The following is a 26234-nucleotide window of genomic DNA, read 5'->3' on the forward strand; positions in this document are numbered from 1 at the left end:
TAGTTAATTTGTAACCTTAGCCTAGTGAAGATCAATATACAGCGGGCAGAACAAGTATTTGACACACTGCCGATTTTGCAGGATTTCCTATTTGCAAAGCATGTAGAGGTCTGTAATTTTTATCATAGGTACACTTCAACTGTGAGAGAAAAATCCAGAAAATCACATTGTATGATTTTTAAGTAATTAATTTGCATTTTATTGCATGACATACTGTATATCTTGTGTTATTAAGCTATATAAAACAACAGTTGTTGGTGTGTATGGCTGCATTTCAGGCCTAGCGTTTGAGCGAGCGAGAGAGAATATGATTTTATTTGCAAGCCTTGCCCTCACATAGAGAGAAAGAGAACTGCTCATTTTCAGTCATTCACAAGGCTCATTTCAATTTCCGGATATATATAAGGACAACTCTTCGCGACAAAAGAGTGAACAAGTTAAGATCCAGTCTGTATTCTGGACAATTTCTGTGTTTTTGCCTTTGACCTGATTTAAATAAGGATTTATGTGAGAATAGGCCTGTCCAGATACCTGATCCTGATGTCATCAAAATCATATGAATAGCAATTAAACAGGATGCTGGTTCATCAAACACTCAATTATTTTAGTCACTTCCAGGGAGAAAAGACAGAGACATTACAATTCCCATATTGTCACAACTTCCGCCGAAGTCGGCTCCTCTTCTTGTTCTGGCGGCGTTCGGCGGTCTAAGTCACCTGCTTTCTAGCCATCGCGCTCCATTTTTCATGTATCCATTTGTTTTGTCTTGTTCCCTGCACACCTGGGTTTCATTCCCCAATCAATTCATATGTATTTATTCCTCTGTTCCCCATCATGTCTTTGTGTAGGTTTGTTTGTGTTACGTGTATTTTGATATTGCGGATATTGTTACGCGCATTACTTTTTGTCTATGTTCCGTGTTTTGGGCACATTTTATGTTATTTTTGTGCTGTCATTTTGACCGGAATAAAAGAACGCCTGTTCACTACACTCTGCTCTCCTGCACCTGACTTCGCCTCCGATACACACTCCTAACACATATTTTGAATTTGCCTTCTCACTTCCAAACAAGCTCATGTACTCAACCAAAACATACTTATTTCAATGACAGCATAATGTTGCCTTGTTTCAGGCTAAGTCACAACATGAATATTTTTTTTTTACAATTGTGTCAGTGCAGGTTAATGGAGACTTAAAAATTAATCATAGAAGCACATTGACAGGCTATTGTTTTAATGTTCCAGCGTGCCAAATTGGGGAAGTGAGGGTGGCCTCTGTGTTGTTATGACTCCACCTTACTTTCTGTCAAACTTTCTGCCTACTACATTTTTAGTGCATCCTCCTCATACTGCACTATTACCGTGTATCCGAGGATGGAGCAGCAAGGGACGAAAGCCCCCACAGATGTTTTAGCAAGATAACATTCGTTTCATTTTTGATCTTTGGAACGCTGCTACATTTATCAAAAAATGACTACATACGGGCTAGGGTTATACAGCGTAGGGCTAAACATGTTGTTTTGCTTTCTCTTACCTCATGCCGATTTGTACAATTTAGACATACCGCACGCTATTCCACTCAGTGGTCCGAATGGATCATTTTTTGGATATTCTGTGTTGCTTCACAAGCATCAGCAACAGACATGGTGCGTGTTGAAATGTTAATGCGATGAAAATGTAAATGATTGAGTGTGCAACAGAAGGGAATGTTTATTTTAGTCTGAAATTGTTTTTAATCTTCCCATTATCTTCTACACATTTATGACTGTCAAATTCTGTCTGTTATAGGGTAATAGTTGGCGCACCAGTTGCAAATTCAAAGTTCAACCAGACTGTCAGGAATCCTGGAGCAATCTACAAGTGCAAAATTACAGACAAGAAGGACTGTGAACAGATTGAACTCGGTTAGTATATTAATCAATTATTAACTGTCATCATACTTAATCCATGTTATTGTTGATTTACTGCATCAACAATCTTTAGATACCTTAAGTACAGCTTTTTCATCATTCATCTCACATTTTAGGGACAGCCTTATTGGGATTCGAACCCTGGGATCTTCTTCTGTCAGTCAACCACTTTATGCGGTTATTACTGTAGGTGTTGTACTAATATCTCCACAATATTAACAGCTTCAGTGTCCCCCCCCCCTACCAGTGTCCTTTTGCACCAGAGATGTGAAACTCATTTTGCCATTTTTGGTCTTTACTAGAGTCCAGAGGGCCGCACTAAAAATGTGTTATATTTCCTTGCTTTCAAAACTTGCAAAAAATAGTCCTCTATCCATCTTTTTAATTTTATTTTCAATGCTCCCTGATTGTCTTGCTTTCGTTTTGGTGATTGTTAGTAAACTGGACAAAGTGAATAAACTATATAAATGTAGGTCCATTTACATTTCTACCCTATTTTTTATTTGGTTTTAGTCATTTCAATGTAGATTGAGGATAATAGATTCTGCTAAAATATTGTAGCAACCGTGACAAACCTAGCGGCCTCATCAAGATGTTCGGACGTCTTGACGTAAAGGTTAAGGTGTTGGCTTGACAGTTGCTGGACCCGAGTTTGAGTCATGGTCAGGGCTAACCTCCAAATCTGCTACACTGGTGTCGGAAGTGGGATTGCGCCCGTGAGGCCATTGGCATGTACACGTGAGCATGGGGACCTGATCTCTGGAAGGAAGGGTTAATGTAGTGACCTTAACCCAACACCTAGTGACCTCGTCAAGAGGTTTGGATCTTTTGGCGTTAAGACCACGATCAAAGTTAAGTCTGAGATGTAGCCCAACATATTGTAATCAACTACATTTGTTAACTAAATAGCATTTGTTTGTGTTTGTTTGTCTTTTTTCATGCTTTGAGATTTTTTCTGTAATAAAAAGGCTAAGCAAATTGAATACTTTATTATTTATTAGTAACACCCAGTCTGCACTAGAAGCAGTCTTCAGATACTTAAATACCCAGGGTTTCCCCTCTAAATACCTAATTTGCAGTTGCCAGGAGCTAGTTTGTTGCGTGGTTGATTTCCTGATAAATTCATTCTTGTTCTGGGTTGATGACACATGTTGCTGTTGTTGTTTAATTTCTCCATGTAGGTGTCATGAGTGACATGCCCTGTGGCAGACACTGTTCTGCGGAGGTTGAAAACCAGTGGCTTGGAGTGAGCCTCTCCAGGCGGCAGCAGGATGGACTAGTGATGGTATGTGTAGTGTGTGTGTGTGTGTGTGTGTTCGAGTGAGAGAGAGAGAAACAGAGAGAGAGAACGAGAGAGAGAGAGATTCCTATATGATGTGTACAATTTAAACTTTTGCACAGTTTCTGTCTCTGTCTGTTGGGGTTCATTTCAGTCTTGACTAGACGTGTTACATTGAGTAAAGACACACCTCGGTATTGACATTTAATAAACCAACATTATTTGTTAATTTGAGTATTTAATTTTACATTTCAGGCCTGTGGACATCGTTGGAAAAATGTCTTCTACACCAAAAAAGAAGATCTAAATAAGTTGCCACATGGCGTGTGCTACAAATTGGAGTCGGACTTGAGTCAATCAAGTCCTTTGATTCCATGTTACAGAGGTATGGCCATATTGCATCACTCAACATGACTGTCCAGGAATATTGTCTTCCTGTATGAATGAATGAATGGATTAATTAATTAATTAAAGAACATGGTTTAGTAATTGTGCATTGCCTTGTTTAATGTTGATATACCATCTCTAGTGTTTTTTATCCTCCACTATGAATAGTTTGTATCAACCATTGTTGTCCTTACACATTTGCTTTGTTTTTAAATAGATCACCAAAAACAGTTTGGCAATGACTATGCATCATGTCAAGCAGGGATTTCAAATGTCCTTATTGGGGTATGCTTGAAATATGTCTGCTCTCAGAGAATTCTAACTTATTGCAAATGCTCACTGTAATATTGCACGTTAAATTGAGATTAGTTACATTGGTGTGTACTGTTTTGCTTAACAGGACCTCGTAGTAATGGGAGCCCCTGGAACCTTGTATTGGACTGGGTCTGTTTTTGTCCACAACATATCCAGCCAGGTCACTTCTGCCTACTTGGATGATAACGTTGTCCTCTATGGAAGTTATTTGGGTAAGTGAATTAGGGAAGTGAACTGACATAACCTTTACACTAGTTATATTCATATCTTGGCTTTCTATCATCTCAAAGTGACTGACATTCAATGCATGTACAGTAGGGTGACCATACTGTCCTTTCCGTCTCTCTCTCTCTCCTAGTCCTAGCCCTAAACTCCCCTGCTCTTTTCTTTCACGTGAACATCACACTCATCTCCTGACAGGTTAGAAGAATCCATTGTGTATGTATGTAAGCAGTGAAACTGATGCAGTGTCTTTCTCTTGTTTTAGGGTACTCAGTCAGCGCTGGCCACTTCCTGCACCCAGACTCCACTGAGGTAGTGGGAGGAGCCCCCCAGTATGGGCAGACTGGTAGAGTAAGAGTTAACACTGCATCCCTTTCCAACCCATTGTCATCTACAGAAAAACAGAGATACACTCAGGTCCTTGAAATGCATTCTTCCTTCCTTCCGCCCTTCCTTGAAGTAATCACTGACCAGAGATTACCCTATCGGCGTAAGCAAATGTTCTATTGCAGGGCTGCCTAACCCACCTCTGTGGAAATCTAGCGTCCTGTGGGTTCAGTCCAACCCTAATTTAACACACCTGATTCTACTAATTAGCTGATCAACAAGACCCTAGCTAGCTGAATCAGATATGCTAAATTAGGGTTGGACTGAAAACCTACAGGACACTAGATCTCCAGGAAGAGGGTTGGGCAGCCCTGTTCTATTGCATATCCTTCTCTAAATTTGTCATGTCAGATCAGTGATTAAGGAACAGAGAAGTGACAGATGTCTTATGATCGTTTTCATACAGGGTAATATGTGATTTCTGAGGGTGTTTTGTTATAGTTCAGTGTCTGATCATTCAAATTATTTTTTCTCAAGAACTTTCCCACAGGACATCCTCACAAATCATAAATGGGCCTTTTGGCCAAAAGTTATTGAACCCTGATCTGTAGGGCCACATAACCATTGCTATAAGAATGGACAAAAAAACAATCCCTTTCTTAAACATTAGTTCATGCCTCAGCATCAGACAGTGCAGTCTCCAAATGTAAGTGACCGTCCCTCTCCGTCTCTTCCCCAGGCCTACATCTTTAGCATAGAGTCCAGGACACTGAGCATCATCTCTGAGGTCAAAGGTCAAAAGGTGAGGGAGGGTCATTACCATGTTTTGTCTACAGTTGAAGTCGGAAGTGTACATACACCTTAGCCAAATACATTTAAACTCAGTTTTTCACAATTCCTGACATTTAATCCAAGAAAAATGCCCTGTCTTAGGTCAGTTAGGGTCACCAATTTATTTTATGAATGTGAAATGTCAGAATTATTTATTTCTGCTTTTATTTCTTTCATCACATTCCCATTGGGTCAGACGTTTACATATACTCAATTAGTATTTTGTAGCATTGCTATTAAATTGTTTAATTTGGGTCAAACGTTTCGGGTAGCCTTCCAGAAGCTTCCCACAATAAGTTTGGCCCAATCCTCCTGACAGAGCTTGTGTAACTGAGTCAGGTTTGTAGGCCTCCTTGCTCGCTCACGCTTTTTCAGTTCTGTCCACAAATGTTCTATAGGATTGAGGTCAGGGCGTTGTGATGGCCACTCCAATACCTTGACTTTGTTGTCCTTATGCAATTTTGCCACAACTTTGGAAGTATGCTTGGGGTCATTGTCCATTTGGAAGACCCATTTGCGACCAAGCTTTAACTTCCTGACTGATGTCTTGAGATGTTGCTTCAATATATACACATAATTTTCCACCTCATGATGCCATCTATTTTGTGAAGTGCACCAGTCCCTCCTGCAGCAAAGAACTCCCACAACATGATGCTGCCACCCTCTTGTGTCACGGTTGAGATAGTGCTCTTCGACTTGCAATCCTCCCCCTTTTTCCTCCAAACAGTTCTATTTTTGTTTCATCAGACCAGACCATCTTTGTCCCCATGTGCATTTGCAAACCGTAGTCTGGCTTTTTTATGGCGGTTTTGGAGCAGTGGCTTATTCCTTGCTGATCGGCTTTGAGGTTATGTCGATATAGGACTCGTTTTACTGTGGATATAGATACCTTTGTACCTGATTCCTCCAGCATCTTCACAAGGTCTTTTGTTGTTGTTCTGGGATTGTTTTCACCAAAGTACGTTCATCTCTAGGATACAGAAGGCGTCTCCTTCCTGAGCGGTATGACCGCTGCGTGGTCCCATGGTGTTTATACTTGCGTACTATTGTTTGTACAGATGAACGTGGCACCTTCAGGCGTTTGGAAATTGCTCCCAATGATGAACCAGACTTGTGGTTATCTACAATTTTTCTTCTGAGGTCTTGGCTGATTTCTTTTGATTTTCCCATGATGTCAAGCAAATAGGCACTGAGTTTAAGGTACGCCTTGAAATAGATCCACAGGTACACCTCCAAGTAATGTTAATTATCCTATCAGAAGCTTCTAAAGCCATTACATCATGGAATTTCCCAAGCTGTTTAAAGGCACAGTCATCTTAGTGTATGTGAACTTCTGACCCATTGGAATTGTATTACAGTGAATTATAAGTGAACTAATCTGTCTGTAAACAATTGTTGGAAAAATTACTTGTGTCATGCACAAAGTAGATAGAAGTCCTAACCGACTTGCCAAAACTATAGTTTGTTAACAAGAAATTTGTGGAGTGGTTGAAAAACTAGTTTTAATGACTCCAACCTAAGTGTATGTAAACCTCTGACTTCAACTGTACATAGGGTGATTATGTTTTGTCATGTTATGGCTACGCTGGATGATGTTTTGTCTATATTTTGGTGATCTTGTGTTTTTGTTGAAATGGTCCGTCTCAACGCGTTTGATCATTTTCTGAAGGGGAATATTTGCCATCAATCACAACGCTGACATTATCCAATGGATGCTCTCTGACGTGCAGAGAGTATTGAACTACCAGTGGGTTACCTTATCCAACCATAAGGCTTTAAAGACTTCATATCTTCAAGTCTTTTGGTTTGTTGCACAAGGGTGCAGTTTCCCAGACACAGATTAGGTCTAGTGCTGGACTAAAAAGCACTTTCATTAGAGAGTCTTCATTGAAAATGCTTTTTAGTCCAATACAGGCTTCATCTCTTTCTTGGAAACCGGCCAAAGATATGTTTTCTTTCTTTTGCATCCTTTTCACAGCTGGGTTCCTATTTTGGGGCCACTGTGTGTGCGGTGGACCTGAACACTGATGGCCTGTCTGACCTGCTGGTGGGAGCTCCAATGTTCAGCGCCGTGAGGGAGGAGGGCCGTGTGCACATCTACATGAACCAGGGACAGGTGAGCAAATTGTCATCCCCTAGACAAGTTACTGTATGGTGGAGGGCTGGTAGATCTAATTTACCCCTTTGTACTTTCTCACAGCAATAGGGTTTAAAAATTCTGGTAACTTTCCCTAAATTCTCAGGTTTTCCAGAAATCCTGGTTGGAGGATTGCGGTTTTCCTCCAATTTCTAATTGGTATCTAGACACAATGCTGTTGAAATGTCAATTTCCAAAAATCTATTTTTTTCCCTTCCTCAGGCTAACATGAAGGAGATGGAGTTTACATTAGCAGGGAGAGATTCATATGCAGCCCGGTTTGGGGAAAGTATCACAAGTCTTGGAGATATTGATGATGATGGCTATCCAGGTAAATGTATATATGTAATTTGGGTCCAAAAATGGATTAACCATTAAATGGTTTTCAATGAGTATGGAAAATTGTACCTCTCATTAATCCAAATAGAAGTCATATTAACACAGCTGCAGAGTGAAACACAAAAGTCAAATTATTAAGCTAGTTTGGCCAGTGACAGAATCTCAACATATGAGAATAGATTAAAATGAATAGAGACTGCCTAACTGCTTTGCAGATGTTGCGGTTGGGGCACCACAAGAGGATGACCTACATGGTGCTATTTATATCTACAATGGGAGGAAGACGGGACTTGAACAACACTTTTCTCAAGTATGTCTCCAAACGGTGTTAGTGTGTGTGCATGGGAATGCGTGTGTATGTGTGTCTGTGCGTGCGTCTGTCCCCAAACTCTTTAAAAAAACTGTGCTATCTGGAACCTAAAAAGGTTCCATCGGCTGTCCTCGCAGTAGAACCCTTTGAAGGACCCTCTTTTCACAGAGGGTTCTACATGGAATCCCAAATAGTTCTACCTGGAACCAAAAAGGGTTCCCGTATGGGGACAGCAGAATAACGCTTTTTTTCTAAGAGTGGAGTTGAACTGCTGGAAATATCAGTTCTGACTGAATTCCCTAAAACCGTTTTTTTTTTACTCAGCTTGTGTGTTACAGTACAACTGTGAAGCTTGTTGGTTTGTTCAATCACACATCCAGTATGAGTACATCACTATTGGTGACGAGACAATGAATAAGGGAGGAAACAATGACAATGGTGCTTAGATCTTTCCAACTCACAAGAATATGATATTCATTCTTCCCATATAAACAGAGGATTGCTGGGTCTGCTTTGGGTAGTGCTTTCAAGATGTTTGGCCAGTCTGTGTCTGGGGGCATTGATGTTGATGAAAACGGTTACCCAGGTAAGACACTCTGATCCCCCAACAACCCCATCCTTCCTTCCTTCCTCTATCTATCTCTCTTTAAGCTATTCGTTCATATTAATATAGCCTACATTTTTCTTCTGTCAAACAAACCAATTTACTTTTTAAATAATATTTAATATTCATATACTGTTAGAGATTAGTGTAACTGGTAGTAAGGTAACATTACCTCTCCCAATATCTGTCCACAGATGTGGCCGTGGGAGCCTTTCTGTCCGACTCTGCTGTTGTTCTGAGGTACAGTAACAGTGACAGAAGACACAGTTAAACAATCTGAACTTGAGAGTCTGAAGAATATACATTTTTTTTTTGGATTCCCTTTCATTTTGTGTGTGTGCGTGTATGCATTGTGTGCGCGCGTGTGTGTGCGTATGTGTGTTTGTGTTATGTGTTTTTCCGTCTCTGGGTGGTAGGACACGGGCGGTTGTTGTGGTGGAGGCGATGATACTTCTTCCTCCTACTGTGAACCGCACCCATGCCCTGTGTACAGAGAACGGCCAGCCTGCCGTATGCCTCAAAACTACTGTGTGCTTCCAGTTGCAAGCGCAACGTGTCTCTGGGCTCATCGGTGAGCCACCACACCCCACTCCACCTTAACACACCCCACCACACCACATCACACAGCAGCCTTAACCTTTTCATAGCTAATCTGTGCCACGTTGTTCACACATGCCACTTTTTTCTGTTGATTTAGATTATCTCTGTCATACAAATGTGGTTTATTGGTTTTGTAGCTTATTGTTTGTTTAGCATTTCTTAAAAACAATTGTAAAAATATTTTATATCACATATCTATGTAATGTAACTGTTCTTGAACTATCAGTGGTGCTCTGAAAGGATTATCCCATATCTGTGTCCCACATGCAGAAATACTGTACAACCTGACGGCTGATGTCAAGCACATAGAGGGGCTCCAGTCCAGATTCTTCTTCACCACCAACGGCACAGCGTTATCAAATGCCACAGCAGGCAGCATCCAGACCAGGCATGGCCACATGACCTGTGTTACCCACCTGGCCTTTCTGAGGGTGAGGGGACTGGAGGATGGAGGGGACAAGGGCAGGGAATGGGGGGGACAGTGTTAGATGGAAAGGGGTTAGTCAGGTAATCTCTGCCCCAGAGAGGCTCTCAAATCAAATCAAATTGTGTTGGTCACATAAACATGGTTAGCAGATGTTATTGCGAGTGTAGCGAAATGCTTGTGCTTCTAGTTCCGACATTGCAGCAATATCTAACAGGTAATATCTAACAATTCCAAAACAAATACCTAGTACACCCAAATCTAAGTAAAGGAATGGAATAAGAATATACACATAAGCAATGTCAGAGCGCATAGGCTAAGATGCAATAGATATAACCTGTTTTATCTATTGATGTTCTACTACAGTAGATGTGATTTTGTAGAAGCAAGCTATTGATATCAAGTATGTGCGAAAGTATTTTTCAAAAGGTGAAATAGGCCTACATCTGCTCGTCAGAATGTGTGTACATGTGTGTGGTGTGTCTGTAGAATTGTAGGTGATGTTGACAACATGTGGTGTATAACATATAGTATGTTAAGGATGTTGAATGGTTGATGCAAAACGAGACCAAAACAGGTTCTCCTAAAAGAGGCTTCTGGAGGTCACTGTGCATCAGGGGAGTCATGATACCCAGGTCTTGAACATACCACAGCTTCCTTCTTGAAAACCAAAATTTGAAAAATGAACCAGCTCAGGGAAACCATGTGCATTGAACTCTCACCCGTAGTATGCACGTGTCAAATAATAACAGAACAATTTCAAATAGAAGGGAAGGCATATTATATGATGCAAGTTCCAAATAATGTAACTCACATTTGTATTGTGTGCATCCGTGCATGTCACATTATTACAATGTTAAATAAATGTTTCAAGTTAGTTTTATAGTATTTTAGGCATCTGTGATTTTTTACATGAGAAAAATTTTTGCTCATAGTATGCCAAAGAGAATAAGCAGTTTACCCATTACTTAACTGCAATCCACCTGAAAGTAGTGGTGAATATATCTACAGTACAGTCTTGTTCCTTCCCCTTCCTCCCCTTTCCAGAGAGACATTCGGGACATCTTCACCCCCATCCACTTTGAGCTGCAGTATGAGCTGGGAGAGCACAATGTGGTGAGGGGTAACTCCAAGAGCTTTCCCCCTCTCAGGCCTATGCTCAAGAGGGGAGGGGAGTACAGCAACTTGCTGACCAACAAGGTAGGTGGAGGTGGAGATCAAAGACTGGGGCCCTGTTCAAAAACTTTGAAATCCACCATTCCTTTATTCTGTTTCCTTGAAATAATCAAAGATAACACGTGATTGGATAGGGGAAAGCAGGATTGTCACCCAATTGACCCATTGTCAAAGATCGTGGTAAATTGAGTGGTTTTCTCCATTGGTTTGAAAGGGAAATGGGTTTTCCTGGGAAAATGTTGTCCTGGTTAAAACAATAGCTAAGGAGAGCGAGACTTGACAATGGGTCAATTTAGATAAGGACTATACTTAAAGGATGGGAGAAGGAATGCATTTTCAAAATATTCAAATACGGCCATCCAGTGGTGTGCTATATTATTGTATAGTGCAGTATGTAGTTAATGCATGGATTATCATTTAGTATCCTGATAGTTCCTAGTTGGACATGATATGGCACTGGTACAGCATATATGGGTGGGTTTTCAACTTTCTCTACCGGAAATTTCACACAAGATTAACATATTCCATTGGAAATTCTTACATGTTCCATAGTATGTGGAACATTAGGGTGGCAGGTAGCCTAGTGGTTAGAGTGTTGGGCCAGTGACCGAACGGTTGCTGGATCAAATCCCCGAGCTGACAAGGTAAAAATATGTTGTTCTACCTCTGAACAAGGTAGTTAACCCACTGTTCCCCGGTAGGCCGTCATTGTAAATAAGAATGTGTTCTTAACTGACTTGCCTAGTTAAATAAAGGTTACATTTGATATATGTATATAGGAACTAAAAAGGCACTCACAAAAATTGTGTGATTATTTTATTTTCAACACATTTCTAACATGTACATTTCCGGCATTTTTTAGTAGTGTTTCTTGCATTGTGCTTTGCACCTGAAAAGGAAGTAGTTAATTAACTCACTAAAGGTAACAGCCTCCCACAGACTGTATTCACCAGGTACTGTGCCTGGGCCAACTGTTCCACCAATCTGCAAGTGTCTGCACAGCTGCTGTTACCGAGGTGAACTCCTTCTCCCTCAGATCATCTATATTAATCTTTACTCTTGAATTTACTTGTTTCATTTCACTCTGTGAATTAAATCTGAAGAGCACGATTGTAAGTCATTTCATGCTGTGAATACAGGGAAATGGGGGCAACCTATTGATAATGAGTGCATGAAAATGGTAGTAGGTTATATATTATATTATATATGTTATATATGTGGGTGTGTGCGTGTGTATCACTCTCCTTTCCTCTTCTCTCATCTCTGCCTTGCATCCTTCGATCAGAGCCATGAGATTTGTCACCCTCTACATGTCTTGATTGCTCTTTACTGTATGTGCTAGTAACTGTTACTCATTCAGACAAAACCACAGCTGGACTCTGAGGTCTACTTGTAACAACTTTGACGATATTTATTTTTATCTCTCTTTATAACTCTCTTTCTCTCTTTCTCCTTCTCAGGACACACAGAGACATGCCATACTTTGCCCTGGGGGAGGGGAAGACCATTCTACTGAACGTTACACTGTCCAATGCTGGCGACGCTGCCTTCCGCCCCATGCTTCACCTGAGATACCCCAGCAATCTCTACTTCATCAAAGTGTTGGATGCTGTAGGAGCTCTGCTAGTTGCTAACACAACCTTACACCTACCAGAGATGTTTTATCTACTGTCAAACATAGTATTTAGTTCATTAGTCCACTATTGATACGAACCCTAAAATTGTGTACGTCAGCAGTCAAGTTTTTAAGATCCCTTTCAGCACAGAGCAAAATGATGATGATGATGTGTTTTGAACTATCCCTTTGATACAGAGAGCTCTTGGCTCATGCACATGGGGCATATTGCAAACTGAATGGGGTCTAACCGAATGTTGCACATGTGGTTGCAGGAGGAGAAATACGTGAGCTGTAAAATCGCAGAGGAAGAGAAGACAAGTGTCGGGCTAGATTGCAGCGTGGGAAATTTGTTTTTCAACGCCTTAGCCAAAGTATATACTTAAAGGGCAACTCCACCACTTTTCAACGTCACTTTCATTATCTGTGTTAACATATGTGAAAACAGCGCATTTTGACGTTTTGTGGGAAACAATGTAAAGTTAAAAAGTTCTACCTGATGACATCATCAAATGTTTAAACATTCTAAAAACAGTGATTTTCAAAAATGACATTCGCGGTGATGTAGGGAGCAAGAACATCTCCTCCCTTGAGCTAAAAACTTGTTGCAGGTTTTGAAAATGTATGTTTTTTACTTTTAATCCTACCCTGTGACCTACCCTGTGAGAGGTTTGAAACTCTCTTTCTTATTGGTGATATCACCAGGCAGGACAAAACTCCATCCCACCAAAACAGCCTGAATGTCATGCATCCTTTTCAAACAGCTCTTACACTAAAAGGGCATTATCATATTTTTCACAATTTCACAGTATTATTCCAACCTCATAGTGTGGAAATATCTATATAAAAAAAAAGGATAATCATGTTTTTGACTGCACTGTGCCTTTAAGTACTTGCACAGAAAGTACAAAAAGACTTAAGGCCTCTTCTGCAAGGTTTTTCAGTCGATTTACTTTTAATTCCCTTGTATTTTATTATCATAATACACTTCTTGGGTCATCAAAAGTGGTCCTGGGTCGTGTTCAGAAGAGCATACTGAACAAAACATTTCAGTATCTCCTCATTTAGCAGTAGTATCTCCTCATTTCACTACATTTTCTTCTGTTTTGTGCCTACCCTGATGTATTTTTGTGAAATAATGTCATTATCTGACGCGACATATTTAGAATTTCTCATGATATTATGTCTCTATATCTTGCCCTCTAAGGTTAATATCAGTTTTCTGCTGGATGTCAGTGCTGACAGTGAACCTGGTGACCTGGACATTATAATAAATGCAACCCGGTAAATATTTACTGTCCATTATATGTTTTAACACTGTCCTGTTTTCACTTGCTTTCCCACTTGATAATGTGAAAAATCAACAAAGGTGGCTGTTTCGAATCTTAAACAATTTTTTTGGTGTTATTTACTTATTTTGGTGTTATTTACATCTACTGTGCACTGAGTGTACAAAACATAAATAACACCTTCCTAATATTGAGTTGCAAAGAGCAGGTGTTCTTAATGTTTTGTACACTCATTGTATACATATATATAATTTATATTGAATAAATCAGTCCCTCCTAAAACATTACACCTGAACATGTCTCCCTCTATACAGGGAGAATTTTGAAAATGAAGATCTTCTCCATGACAATATTGTTAATCTGACTCTGCTATTGAGATATGGAGTGAATCTAAACATCCACGGGTAAGACATGGTATCACTCTATTATGTAGAATATTCTAGCATACTACTTTATAAACACTGATAAAATGTTGATTTATCAATGTATTTGTAATTATCTATATCCCTGTGGCTGTAGTTTTGTATCCCGAACAGAGTTTGTGTTTGGGGACTTTGAGGAGCCACACTGCTCCGCTGAGAGGTTCAACTACACTTTCAAGGTATTGTTGTTAAATGTGTTTCTATAATAACAGCACAGCCAGGTGAGAATTCCATTTGTTAACAGGATTGTTAGAAAAATGGAATTGTCATGAATTCTGGCTAGGGCTCTAATGTAAAGTTTCGGCGCTTTATGGTATTATTGTTCATACCTAGACATCTATCTTTTAATATCGCACTCAGGTTGTCAATGTTGGTCCAAGCATATCGCACGGCACAAGAGTGGAAATTGATATCCCCAAAGCTTTAGCACCGTATCCATACAGACTGCTCAACATTTTGGACATACAGGTATGTGCTTGCGTTTCTCAGTTAATGTTATAGAACACTGAATCAGAACATAATTGCACAGATGAAGACAGTCATATTTAATTAAGGCAGACCTGGCGCCAGGATAAAGTGACTAAGGGGTCAGTTGAAATTGCCGAGGCGGCAACATTTTTGGGGGTTCTTGCATTGGAATTATATTGAATTCTGTTTATATAATAACGCTATACCATGATAAACATAAAGTTTAAATGCAGAGACTCAGTGCTTTTCAAATCTGTAGAATATCTCTGCTGCGCTGGATCAGCACAATGGACAGACCCTACAGCAATGCTATTTAGATGAGCAATTACACTATTGCAAACAGCCTATGTGAATGCAGCCATACACACAGCTGTCTTACCAAAATAATGCAAACTAAATGCTGAAGGTAGTAGCCTAGTTATTCATGCATACAAACAAAAATACTGAATAGCAGTTTGGCTTAGAATACAGACACAACTGCGAATGTGAACGAATGCGAACAGAATAAAACAGAGGTACCAAGTAGGCCTAGTAAACAAAATTTCTGATCGATAAAGGCATGACACAATCTATATTGAGGCTCGAATGGAGATCCAAATAACCAAAACATAGCCTACAGACTACTACAGTATGATGCAGCCATGCACAGCTGTCTTGCCAAATAAATTGGCCTATACAGGCTCGCTTCAAACATGGAAAAGCATGCAGTTCGCTCACGAGTTCAGCAACACGTTGTGATATGGCACAATACACTTCTGTGAATCAAATTCGACCCATGTAATCAATGAAGCAATTTCAGCCTACCATAAACATGTGTCCAATACGTACAGTTCCATTTACAGTAATGACAATCAATAGGCTACCAAGAAATCCATAATAGAATGTAGCCTATCTATTTCTACGATGAAACATACCAATATGTAGCAATTGAGTTCTTGCATTGGAATTATATTGAATTCCTCTTATATCACACTATACCACAATAAACATAAAAAAATATGCTTTTGACCAGGAAGTGACAGGTTCAAAGATTTTGATTAAAAAAAACAACCAGCTGGATTGTTTCAATCTTACATTTTCAAAAGAGTTGCAACTCTTTGGATCTTCCTGAGTAATCGATCATTCCATTCTCCCTGAAATCTTCTTGTAAGATCCCCCTCACATGCCAGATGGATTAGTTGATCTTTCCTTGGGTGTAGCATGCTGCTTCTGTTCTGACTGAACACGTTTGTCAAAAGTGGAAAATGAGTTCTCGCATTTAGCTGTGGATGCCATGGATTTACTTTTACTATTTTACGTCTAGTCTATGAGACCAGGCTGCCTACACACACACAACAGCGGGCCCTGTCCATGGTGCTGACACAGTGCAGCTGAGAGATACAGATTTTTGGGCACCAACCTGTCACAATCATTTAAACTTTTTTGCTATTTTCATATTGGGACATAAAACTAAAACTGAGGGGGATAAAGTTTGAACTGAGGGGGCTAAGCCCCCTTTTGCCCCCTTGTAGCTCCGAGACGTCATATGGTCTGTCATTCATACGAACCAAATTAGTAGCAAACAGATACAGTATAATACAAACATTATATCATGCTGTAAAATAATAACTTCTACCCAACCTAGTTTTCTTTTTACATAAATAACCTTGCATTGGATTACTTCAGTAAATAGTGAACTTGTATGATAGGCTCCCTATCAGATGGATAGGTGCTTAAGACACCAAACAGGAAAAACAAACGTAAACAGGGAAGGACTACTTGGATTTGTCTGACAAGAAACACACAGGCACGAAGGCATCATTTTCAATTTCAGTTGAAAAATGGTTTTAAACGTTTTTTGTTGTTTATCCCAGGAATATCAAACCTGGGGCCTCTTATGCACCCCCTAACCCCCCCCCCCGTAACAGAAAAAAAAACTAGAATAGTCCCAGTAAACCAAATGACATTGAAAATACATCTACAATACATATTTTCCAGATGTTCAATTTAAGTTCTGAATGAAAGGTGAAAATGCTTTTTTTCCCCAGAAGTTGAAATCAGGTAAATTTTCAGTTTTGAAGGAAAGTTGAGAATACCTCATTCATAGACATTTATGTATAGGCCAAATCAAGGCTGGTCCAGACCGGAAAAAATCTAAACCAAACATAGAAGTCTATGATTGGTTCAGATTTGGTCTAGACTGGACCAAAAACCAATATCCGTGGACTTTGAACTCAGCATCGGTCCGTGCATACTGGGGTATAGCCTACAGTGTTGCCTGAAATGTAATTTTAGGAATGCCCATCTATGTGGTAGGCTTACCGTTTGTAAAACACACTGAAAAGAGACGGCCAGTCTGGACAAAAAAAGATGTCCAAAAGACGTCGGCGTTGGTCCATGCTTATTGGGGTGAAGCCTTCCATGTCATAGCACAATGGAATTTTATGAACGCCGATCCATGTGGTATGCCAACCATTTGTAAAACAGGCCATTGCATTGGCTTTGTTAGTCCTGATTCTTGTAACTAATCAATTTGGCTATTTAAGCTCTGAATATCAACTACCCAACTTTATCAGGAGGAGTTATCCAGAGCCTATTTGCAATGTGATCAGTTCGTAAAACATTGACGGATACAAACTTGAAACCACTGATCATGGCATTTTCGACTAAGGGATGAAACTCCTGAACAGTAGTTGTGAGTAGCCTGATTCTCCATTCCATATTGTCCATTTTACTTTGACCTGTCCTGTTTTTAGGATAAGTTGTTTGTTAACATGTCAGAGCATTTTTTTGTAGATTGGGCGCTATTTAGGTTAGGCTATTTCAGGAAAAAACCTGCATGATGTGAAAAGTTTCCATCTCATGACATTGTCATACATTTTAAATCCAGCCTGTGGGCTACAGAAAAGGCCACACACTTTTCAGAGAAGCACGGGGCAGTTATCTTTCCAAGGAAATGTACTTCCTAAATAGGCTTATGATTAGGCTATAGTTTACTACATTGCCCAGAAATTCCTTAATATTGATCACCCATATTTCTCCATCTGAAAATCTTCCCACTCCTAAAAGGTAGGCTATAAAAATATCTCAAGAGAAAGTGAAAGTCTCTCCAACTTTGCTCTTTTCAAACTACATCTAGCATATTGGCTGATCTAGCCCAGTAATAAAGATGGCCCTCATATTAGGCTATAAGAGAATCTCAGGTAATGTTATTTTTGCACATTTCATATTGCCGGGACCATGGCTGGCAAGTGAGCTGTGTCACATAAGCCTAAAATAACATTACTGGACTGCAGTTGGGTTTGGGGCCAGTCCTTGCGGTAGCGGGTGGGAGTCAGACAGAAAGCCAGCTGGTGCGAGCAGGGTGTGGTATGAGAAGCTGCAGGTGCAGAAAGGAGCAGGATAAAGAAATCGGTCTGGCGCAGACCTCAACTGTGCACCATGACAGTGAAGCCTGAAACGTTAGAGCTGTTTATTACTTTATCAGTGTAAAGTAGGGAATTAGCTAGGGAAACTGACAGATCAATAACATTACTTTGCCATACTGACTAATAAAAACTCACATTGCACTGAAGAAATGTCACAATATGATGGTTTCAACGTTTGAATCTGGTCTAGTGTGATTGAGGCAAAAGTTACAGCTAACGTTGGCACACTTTTGACCAGACCAAAGGCTACAAAACATTTCCATACAAACAACAGCTGTTATTAAAAATAGGCACCTCATATCGCTATCTGACAGATAGCTAGAGCTGACCGGGCTGTGATAGCTACTAGCTAGCGTACCTAATTCATTCACCTCAGTGGAGAGGGGATGAAACATTAGCTAATGTTACATGTCAGTTACAGTGGTTTGCGAAAGTATTCACTCCCTTGGCATGTTTCCTATTTTGTTGCCTTACAACCTGGAATTAAAATGGATTTTGGGGGATGTATCATTTCATTTACACAACATGCCTACCACTTTGAAGATGCATGGATCGGTTTGGAGGGTATTGCACAGTGCCTCGCAAAAGTATTCATCCCCCTTGTAGTTTTTCCTATTTTGTTACATTACAACCTGTCATCTAAATACATTTTTATTTGGATTTCATGTCATGGACATACACAAAATAGTCCAAATTGGTAAAGTGAAATGAAAAAAAATACTTTTTTCAAGAAATTCAAAAAAATGCAAAACGGAAAAGTGGTGTGTGCATATGTATTCACCCCTTTGCTATGAAGCCCCTAAATAAGATCTGGTGCAACCAATTACTTTCAGAAGTCACATAATTAGTCCACCTGTGTGCAATCTTAGTGTCACATGATTTCAGTATATATACACCTGTTCTGAAAGGCCTCTGAGTCTGCAACACAACTAAGCAAGGGGCACCACCTAGCAAGCGGCACCATGAAGACCAAGGAGCTCTCCAAACAGGTCAGGGACAAATTTGTGGAGAAGTACAGATCAGGGTTGGGTTATAAAAAAAATATCTGGAACTTTGAACATCCCACGGAGCACCATTAAATCCATTATTAAAATATTGAAAGAATATGGCATCACAACATACCTGCCAAGAGAGGGCTGCTCACCAAAACTCACAGACCAGGCAAGGAGAGCATTAATCAGAGAGGCAACAAAAAGACCAAAGATAACCCTGAAGAAACTGCAACGCTTCACAGCGGTGATTGGAGTATCTGTCCATAGCACCACTTTAAACCGTACACTACACAGAGCTGGGCTTTACAGAAGAGTGGCCAGATAAAAGCCATTGCTTAAAGATAAAAATAAGCAAACATGTCTGGTGCTTGCCAAAAGGCATGTGGGAGACTCCCCAAATATATGGAAGAAGGTAGTCTGGTCAGATGAGACTAAAATTGAGCTTTTTGGACATCAAGGAAAATGCAATGTCTGGCGCAAACCCAACACGTCTCATCAACCCAAGAACAGCATCCCCACAGTGATGCATGGTGGTGGCAGCATCATGCTGTGGGGATGTTTTTCACCGGCAGGGACTGGGAAACTGGTCAGATTTGAAGGAATGATGGATGGCGCTAAATACAGGGAAATTCTTCTAGAGATTTGAGACTGGGGCGGAGGTTCACCTTCCAGCAGGACAATAACCCTAAGTATACTGCTAAAGCAACACTCGAGTGGTTTAAGGGGAAACATTTAAATGTTTTGGAATGGCCTAGTCAAAGCCCAGACCTCAATCCAATTGAGAATCTGTGGTATGACTTAAAGATTGCTCTACACCAGCGGAACCCATCCTTCTTGAAGGAGCTGGAGCAGTTTTGCCTTGAAGAATGGGCAAAAATCCCAGTGGCTAGATGTGCCAAGCTTATAGAAACATACCCCAAGAGACTTGCAGCTGTAATTTCTGCAAAAGTGTCTTTGGGGGGGGGTGAATAGTTATGCATGCTCAAGTTTTCGTTTTTTTTTTTGTCTTATTCCTTGTTTGCGTCACAATATCAAATATTTTGCATTTTCAAAGTGGTATGGATGTTGTGTAAATCAAATGATACAACCCAAATGACAAGGGCAACAAAATAAGGCAACAAAATAGGAATAATGCCAAGTGGGTAAATACTTTCGCAATCCTCTTTCGCAAGCCCCTCCTTAGTACAGTGGGCACGGCTTATCACAGGCTGGCATCAGCGCTCGCCTAAAAAGCCCATATGCCAGTGGTTGAGAAATATTTTGGGGGCAGAATTTTGTGATGTTTTATGTGTTGTTGTAGGTGCGTTTTGGCCAGTTCAACTCAGAAAATGCCACCCTAGTCAATCTGCCACCATAGGCAGTTGCCTAATTCTGCTCGGCACTGTGTAGGGAGGTCATAATAATGAAAAACTGTCTACTAAATCAATTCATATTTAAATGTTGATTACTTCTCCTTGCCAGTATCATTCACCTGATGATAAGAAAAGATGTGAGGATTTTTGTTTGCTAACAGATTTATGGGGGTCCTTATGTTGATGATTTGCCTAGGTGGGGGTCCCTGGGCAAGAAAGGTTAAAGACCCCTGCTTTATCCTAATGAACATGATCCATGTCTCTTATGTTTAGAATTGACTTATCCTGGTGTTCACATTACTTTGTCTCTCACATACAGTCATCTTCTGGGTGGTGTTACGTTCGAAACTCCACTGATGGGACCAGCAGTACACATGGCAACATGTATGGAAGCCAGAGAGCCAGTACTGTTGACAGTGTTTTGTTAAATGTGACAACTACCACTGACAGCTATTGGACGAATTGGTCCAGCACCACTCACCCTTATTGGACTAATACTTCCAGTACCACTGACACCAATTGGACTAGTACATCCTATATGGCCAATGTGAGAAACTGGACCAGTGTTCTTGAGAATGAGTGTGATCTGCCTGACTCCAATCCCTTGAATGAAATTTTCTCCTACTTCTTCTCGAAAAGAAGTAGAAGACACATGGTAAGTACGTTTGTTACAATGCTTTGCTTGGAAGCCACTTTGTGACCAGAACGCTGAAACTCAAACTTACAGTATGTTGAAAACATGTTTTCATGCCAATGTGACAAATGTGGATTTAACTGTGTACATGTTTCAAATCAGAACTGGGCCATTGATGAGCAAAACTATGAACAATTGTAAGGACATTGTCTTTTTGTCCAGTATTGTATGAAAGAGGATGCTCTGTGTCTGTACGCGGTGTGTGAGCTTGGAGACATGGACATTGGGAAAGATGTCACCATTGAAATGGAGGTCGAAATGAATTCGGGAGTTTTAGACATCTCACCGGTGAGGACTGTGCAGTGTATACTAATTGTATAGGTTTTTAATAAATTAATAAGTATTGTGGTGACATTTCCCTGTGTTCTCTCTCCAAGGGAAGACATAGTGTCATGCTGTTAGAGACCACTGCTGTCATATCACCCAAGAAGGACCCATTTATTTGGTTCTTAAAAGAAGACCCCATCACAGTGGTAAGTCAAACACTTTTTAATATTCATGAGAATCCCCAACTCTAATGAGTGAATGGCAACTGTGAAATGTTCCTTGTGGGTGTCAAACCCAGGTCTCCCAGACCATAGGCAAACTTGCTAACCACTGCTCCAATAGGGTAAACCCACTTGCAAGAGATCGTAATCTTCGCTAGGCTAGGGTTGCTACAGTACAATACTGTACATACATTAGCCTGTTATCTTCAAGGTATTTTGGACGTTCTACCAATTTGGTGCCTTTTGAAATGTGTAACTTGGTAAAAAAAAAGAGACTTCAAGAGGTTAAAATGAGGGACAGGTTGATATTTTTTTTACCTTAAAATGTATCATTAATCACACTAAATTAATAATGATAATCTTCAGAAATAACTTTGTTAAAGCAACAAAATAACTAAGGCTTTACAATGATGGTGACAATTTGGAGAAATGTTGGGGTTAATTGTGTTACAATCTGCCTGGAAGTCACAGAGGGTGCTCAGAGGGACATGTCAGAATAATTAATTTAGCCACTTTAGCAAGTCTTTCCTCATATTAACAAAATCTGATTCATTGAACTCTCCATGTGGTCTATATTAAAGGGCACATTATTGAATATAACAGTCTTTTAATTCAATATACAGTGGATTGCGAAAGTATTCACCCCCTTTGCATTGTTCCTATTTTGTTGCCTTACACCCTGGAATGAAAATAGATTTTTTGGGGGGTTGTACCATTTGATTTACACAACATGTCTACCACTGGAGATGCAAATATTTTTTATTGTGAAACAAACAAGAAATATGACAAAAAACCTGAGAGTGCATAACTATTCACCCCTCTCCCCCCCAAGTCAATACTTTGTAGAAACACCTTTTGCAGAAGTTACAGCTGCAAGTCTCTTGGGGTATGTCTCTATAAGCTTGGCACATCTAGCCACTGGTATTTTTGCCCATTCTTCAAGGCAAAACTGCTCCAGCTCCTTCAAGAAGGATGGGTTCCGCTGGCGTAGAGCAATCTTTAAGTCATACCACAGATTCTCAATTGGATTGAGGTCTGGGCTTTGACTAGGCCATTCCAAAAACATTTAAATGTTTCCCCTTAAACCACTTGAGTGTTGCTTTAGCACTATGCTTAGGGTCATTGTCCTGCTGGAAGGTGAACCTCCGTCCCAGTCTCAAATCTCTGGAAGACTGAAACAGGTTTCCCTCAAGAATTTCCCTGTATTTAGCGCCATCCATCATTCCTTCAATTCTGACCAATTTCCCAGTCCCTGCCGATGAAAAACATCCCCACAGGATGATGCTGCCACCACCATGCTTCACTGTGGGGATGGTATTCTCGGGGTGATGAGAGGTGTTGGGTTTGTGCCAGACATAGCGTTTTCCTTGATGGCCAAAAAGCTCAATTTTAGTGTCATCTGACCAGACTACCTTCTTCCATATGTTTGGGGAGTCTCCCACATGCCTTTTGGCAAACACCAGACATGTTTGCTTCTTCTTTTCTGGCCACTCTTCCGTAAAGCCCAGCTCTGTGGAGTGTACAGCTTAATGTGGTCCTATGGGCAGATACTCCAATCTCCGCTGTGGAGCTTTGCAGCTCCTTCAGGGTTATCTTTGGCCTCTTTGTTGCCTCTCTGATTAATGCCCTCCTTGCCTGGTCTGTGAGTTTTGGTGGGCGTCACTCTCTTGGCAGGTTTGTTGTGGTGCCATATTCTTTCCATTTTTTAATAATGGATTTAATGATGCTCCTTGGGATGATCAAAGTTTCATATATTATTTTATTACCCAACCCTGATCTGAACTTCTTCAAAACTTTGTCCCTGACCTGTTTGGAGAGCCCCTTGTTCTTCATAGTGCCGCTTGCTAGGTGGTGCCCCTTGCTTCATGGTGTGCAGACTCTAGGGCCTTTCAGGACAGGTGTATATATACTGAGATCATATGACAGATCATGTGACACTAAGATTGCACACAGGTGGACTTTTTAAAAACGAATTATGTGTCTTCTGAAGGTAATTGGTTGCACCAGATCTTATTTAGGGCTTCATAGCAAAGGGGGTGAATACATATGCACGCACCACTTTTCCAATTTAAATTGTTTAGAATTTTTTGAAATTTCACTTAACCAATTTGGACTATTTTGTGTATGTCCATTACATGAAATCCAAATAAAAATGTATTTAGATTACAGGTTGTAATGCAAAAAAATAGGAAAATAGCCAAGGGGTGAATACTTTTGCAAGGCACTGTACATTTAAATTACATTTCTACTTAAAATAGGCACGAATACGGCATTGTTTATCACTTACATATTTGGATCTATGTTCTCCAGGTTGTCCTGGAGGCCCATCATAGCCACAAACTGAAACCAGTCATTGAGCTGTCCATCATCGTGGCCAGTCTCTTACTAGGCCTCCTCATCCTTGCCTTGCTGGTCATCTGCTTGTGGACGGTACATTTTATAGTTCTTAAAAACGAGTTGATTTCCTGGTTCTTACTGATTAATTTCCTGGTTCTTACTGGTTAATTTATTACTTCTTACTTGTTAATTACTGATTCTTACTGGTACATTTCCTGGTTCTTACTGGTTCATCTTCTGGGTCTTACTGTTCTTTATGTAATTGTTAAGCATCTTGTGAATGTGTATTATGTTAGACTAAGCGACTGCTGCTTTTCATCTACAGCCTTTAAGACCATACAACATAAATGTTTTTTTTTTTTTATATCAGTATATTTTAACAAAGTAACATTCAACAATTGTTTATTGCTAACAATTAGACCTGTGCATGTCTGTTTTAATTGTGTACTAAATCAAGGACTTTGTTCACAGAGCGGCTTCTTTAAGAGGGATTTGGAGGAAAGATGGAGAATATACGAAGGCACAGCTGGGACTACTGAGGACGGACATTGATTCATATCAAATATATGACACAATATCATAGTTAAAGGGGAAATTCAGTACAACATAATGTTAGATGGTTCCTCAATCTGAAAGTAGTCTAATCATCTAAAATTAATTAGATTTGCTGACACCCTGCAGTCACATTTTGGCACCAGTAGACTAACTAGCTAGCTAGCTATGTAAACCACACCCTTCTGCGAACACGCCTTCTGCAATGATGGCTACAAGGCAGTACTTATTTAAATTAGGTAAGAGTATAAGATATTACCATTGGTGTATTAAAATTACCGGCTTTATGTGGTCTCTCACAAAGCCTTAGCTTTTCGAGGAAGCCAGTAACCGTATGGTCAAACGTTATCGATGTACCAGCAACAGTCACTTTTCATTCTTTTGTCATCGTACTATGATCTGGTTTCATCCAAATGTCATCCAATCTGATGAAAAACATGATTTTGACTGTTTGTGACCTTTAAGTTTTATAATATTGAACTTCCCCTTTAATCAGTGACTGAGGATTGATTGACCCACGGTACAGTGTCTTGCAAAAGTATTCACCCCCTTGGCGTTGTTCCTATTTTGTTACATTACATCCTGTAATTTAAATTGATTTTTATCTGGATTTCATGCAATGGACATACACAAAATAGTCCAGATTGGTGAAGTGAAATTTTAAAAATGACTTTTTTTTTATTTTTTTAATGGAAAATTGGTGCATGCATACCGTATGTATTCACCCACTTTGCCATGAAGCCCCTAAATAAGATCTGGTGCAACCAATTACCTTCAGAAGTCACATAATTAGTAAAATAAAGTCCACCTGTGTGCAATCTAAGTGTCACATGATCTCAGTACATGTACACCTGTTCTGAAAGGCCCCAGAGTCTGCAACACCACAAAGCAAGCGGCACTATGAATACCAAGGAGCTCGCCAAACAGGTCAGGGACACATTTGTGGAGAAGTACAGATCAGGGTTGGGTTATAAACAAATATCAGAAACTTTGAGCATCCCACGGAGCACCATTAAACAGCCATCACTAACATTGAGTGGCTGCTGCCAACATACTGACTCAACTCTAGCCACTTTAATAATAAAATTGATGTAATAAATGTATCACTAACAATGGCACTTTATATAATGTTTACATACCCTACATTACTCATCTCATATGTATATACTGTACTCTATACCATCTACTGCATCTTGCCTATGCCGTTTGGCCATCACTCATGCATATATTTTTATGTACATATTCCTATTCATTCCTTTACACTTGTGTGTATAAGGTAGTTGTTGTGGAATTGTTAGGTTAGATTACTTGTTAGATATTACTGCATGGTCGGAACTAGAAGCAAAAGCTTTTCCCTACACTCGCATTAACATCTGCTAACCATGTGTATGTGACAAATAAAATTTGATTTGATTTGACAAGTACTAGAAACAGTAGAATTCTATGAAATATTGGGGACACCAGGCCTGGTTTTCATAGCTGATTTTGAAAAGGCTTTTGATAAAGTACGACTGTTAAAATGTTAGCTGTTAAAATTACATCCAACAATAATATTAAGGGATTAGAAATCCATAGTTTAAAAACAAAGGTGTCATTGTACGCTCATTTCAGTTTATCGGTGATTGTCACACCCTGACCATAGCCCTTGGTTCTCTATGGTGTTGTAGGTCAGGGCGTGACTAGGGGGTGTTCATTGTACGCTAAAACCACAATTATAATCCCTCCACGGCCTCTTAGAGGATCTAGATACTTTTGGAT

At 40.0% G+C, this 26234-nt stretch overlaps 1 protein-coding gene across 2 annotated transcripts; it reads left to right on the forward strand.

Moving 5' to 3' along the window:
• Positions 1 to 1361: 1361 nt before the first annotated feature.
• LOC139566265 (integrin alpha-4-like) lies at positions 1362 to 25900 on the forward strand. Of its 2 annotated transcripts, XM_071387323.1 has the most exons (28): positions 1362 to 1645; positions 1788 to 1903; positions 3091 to 3194; positions 3444 to 3573; positions 3793 to 3860; positions 3976 to 4102; positions 4378 to 4463; positions 5179 to 5241; positions 7249 to 7386; positions 7630 to 7738; positions 7962 to 8056; positions 8552 to 8642; positions 8855 to 8900; positions 9077 to 9231; positions 9531 to 9691; positions 10732 to 10884; positions 11800 to 11876; positions 12321 to 12471; positions 12751 to 12849; positions 13683 to 13759; positions 14079 to 14168; positions 14284 to 14365; positions 14547 to 14654; positions 20725 to 21060; positions 21262 to 21387; positions 21477 to 21572; positions 23898 to 24017; positions 24396 to 25900. In XM_071387323.1, exons 1-28 carry the CDS (start codon positions 1470 to 1472, stop codon positions 24474 to 24476), a joined length of 3261 nt encoding a protein of 1086 aa, XP_071243424.1. In that variant the 5' UTR covers positions 1362 to 1469; the 3' UTR covers positions 24477 to 25900. The 2 variants fall into 2 exon arrangements, with proteins under 2 accessions (XP_071243424.1, XP_071243425.1); XM_071387324.1 differs by lacking the exons at positions 21477 to 21572; positions 23898 to 24017; positions 24396 to 25900 and having other exon boundaries at positions 21202 to 21381.
• The last annotated feature ends 334 nt before the right edge of the window (positions 25901 to 26234 follow it).

This window comes from Salvelinus alpinus, chromosome 38 (assembly GCF_045679555.1).
Source record: "Salvelinus alpinus chromosome 38, SLU_Salpinus.1, whole genome shotgun sequence".
Classification (NCBI taxonomy): Eukaryota; Metazoa; Chordata; class Actinopteri; order Salmoniformes; family Salmonidae; genus Salvelinus; species Salvelinus alpinus.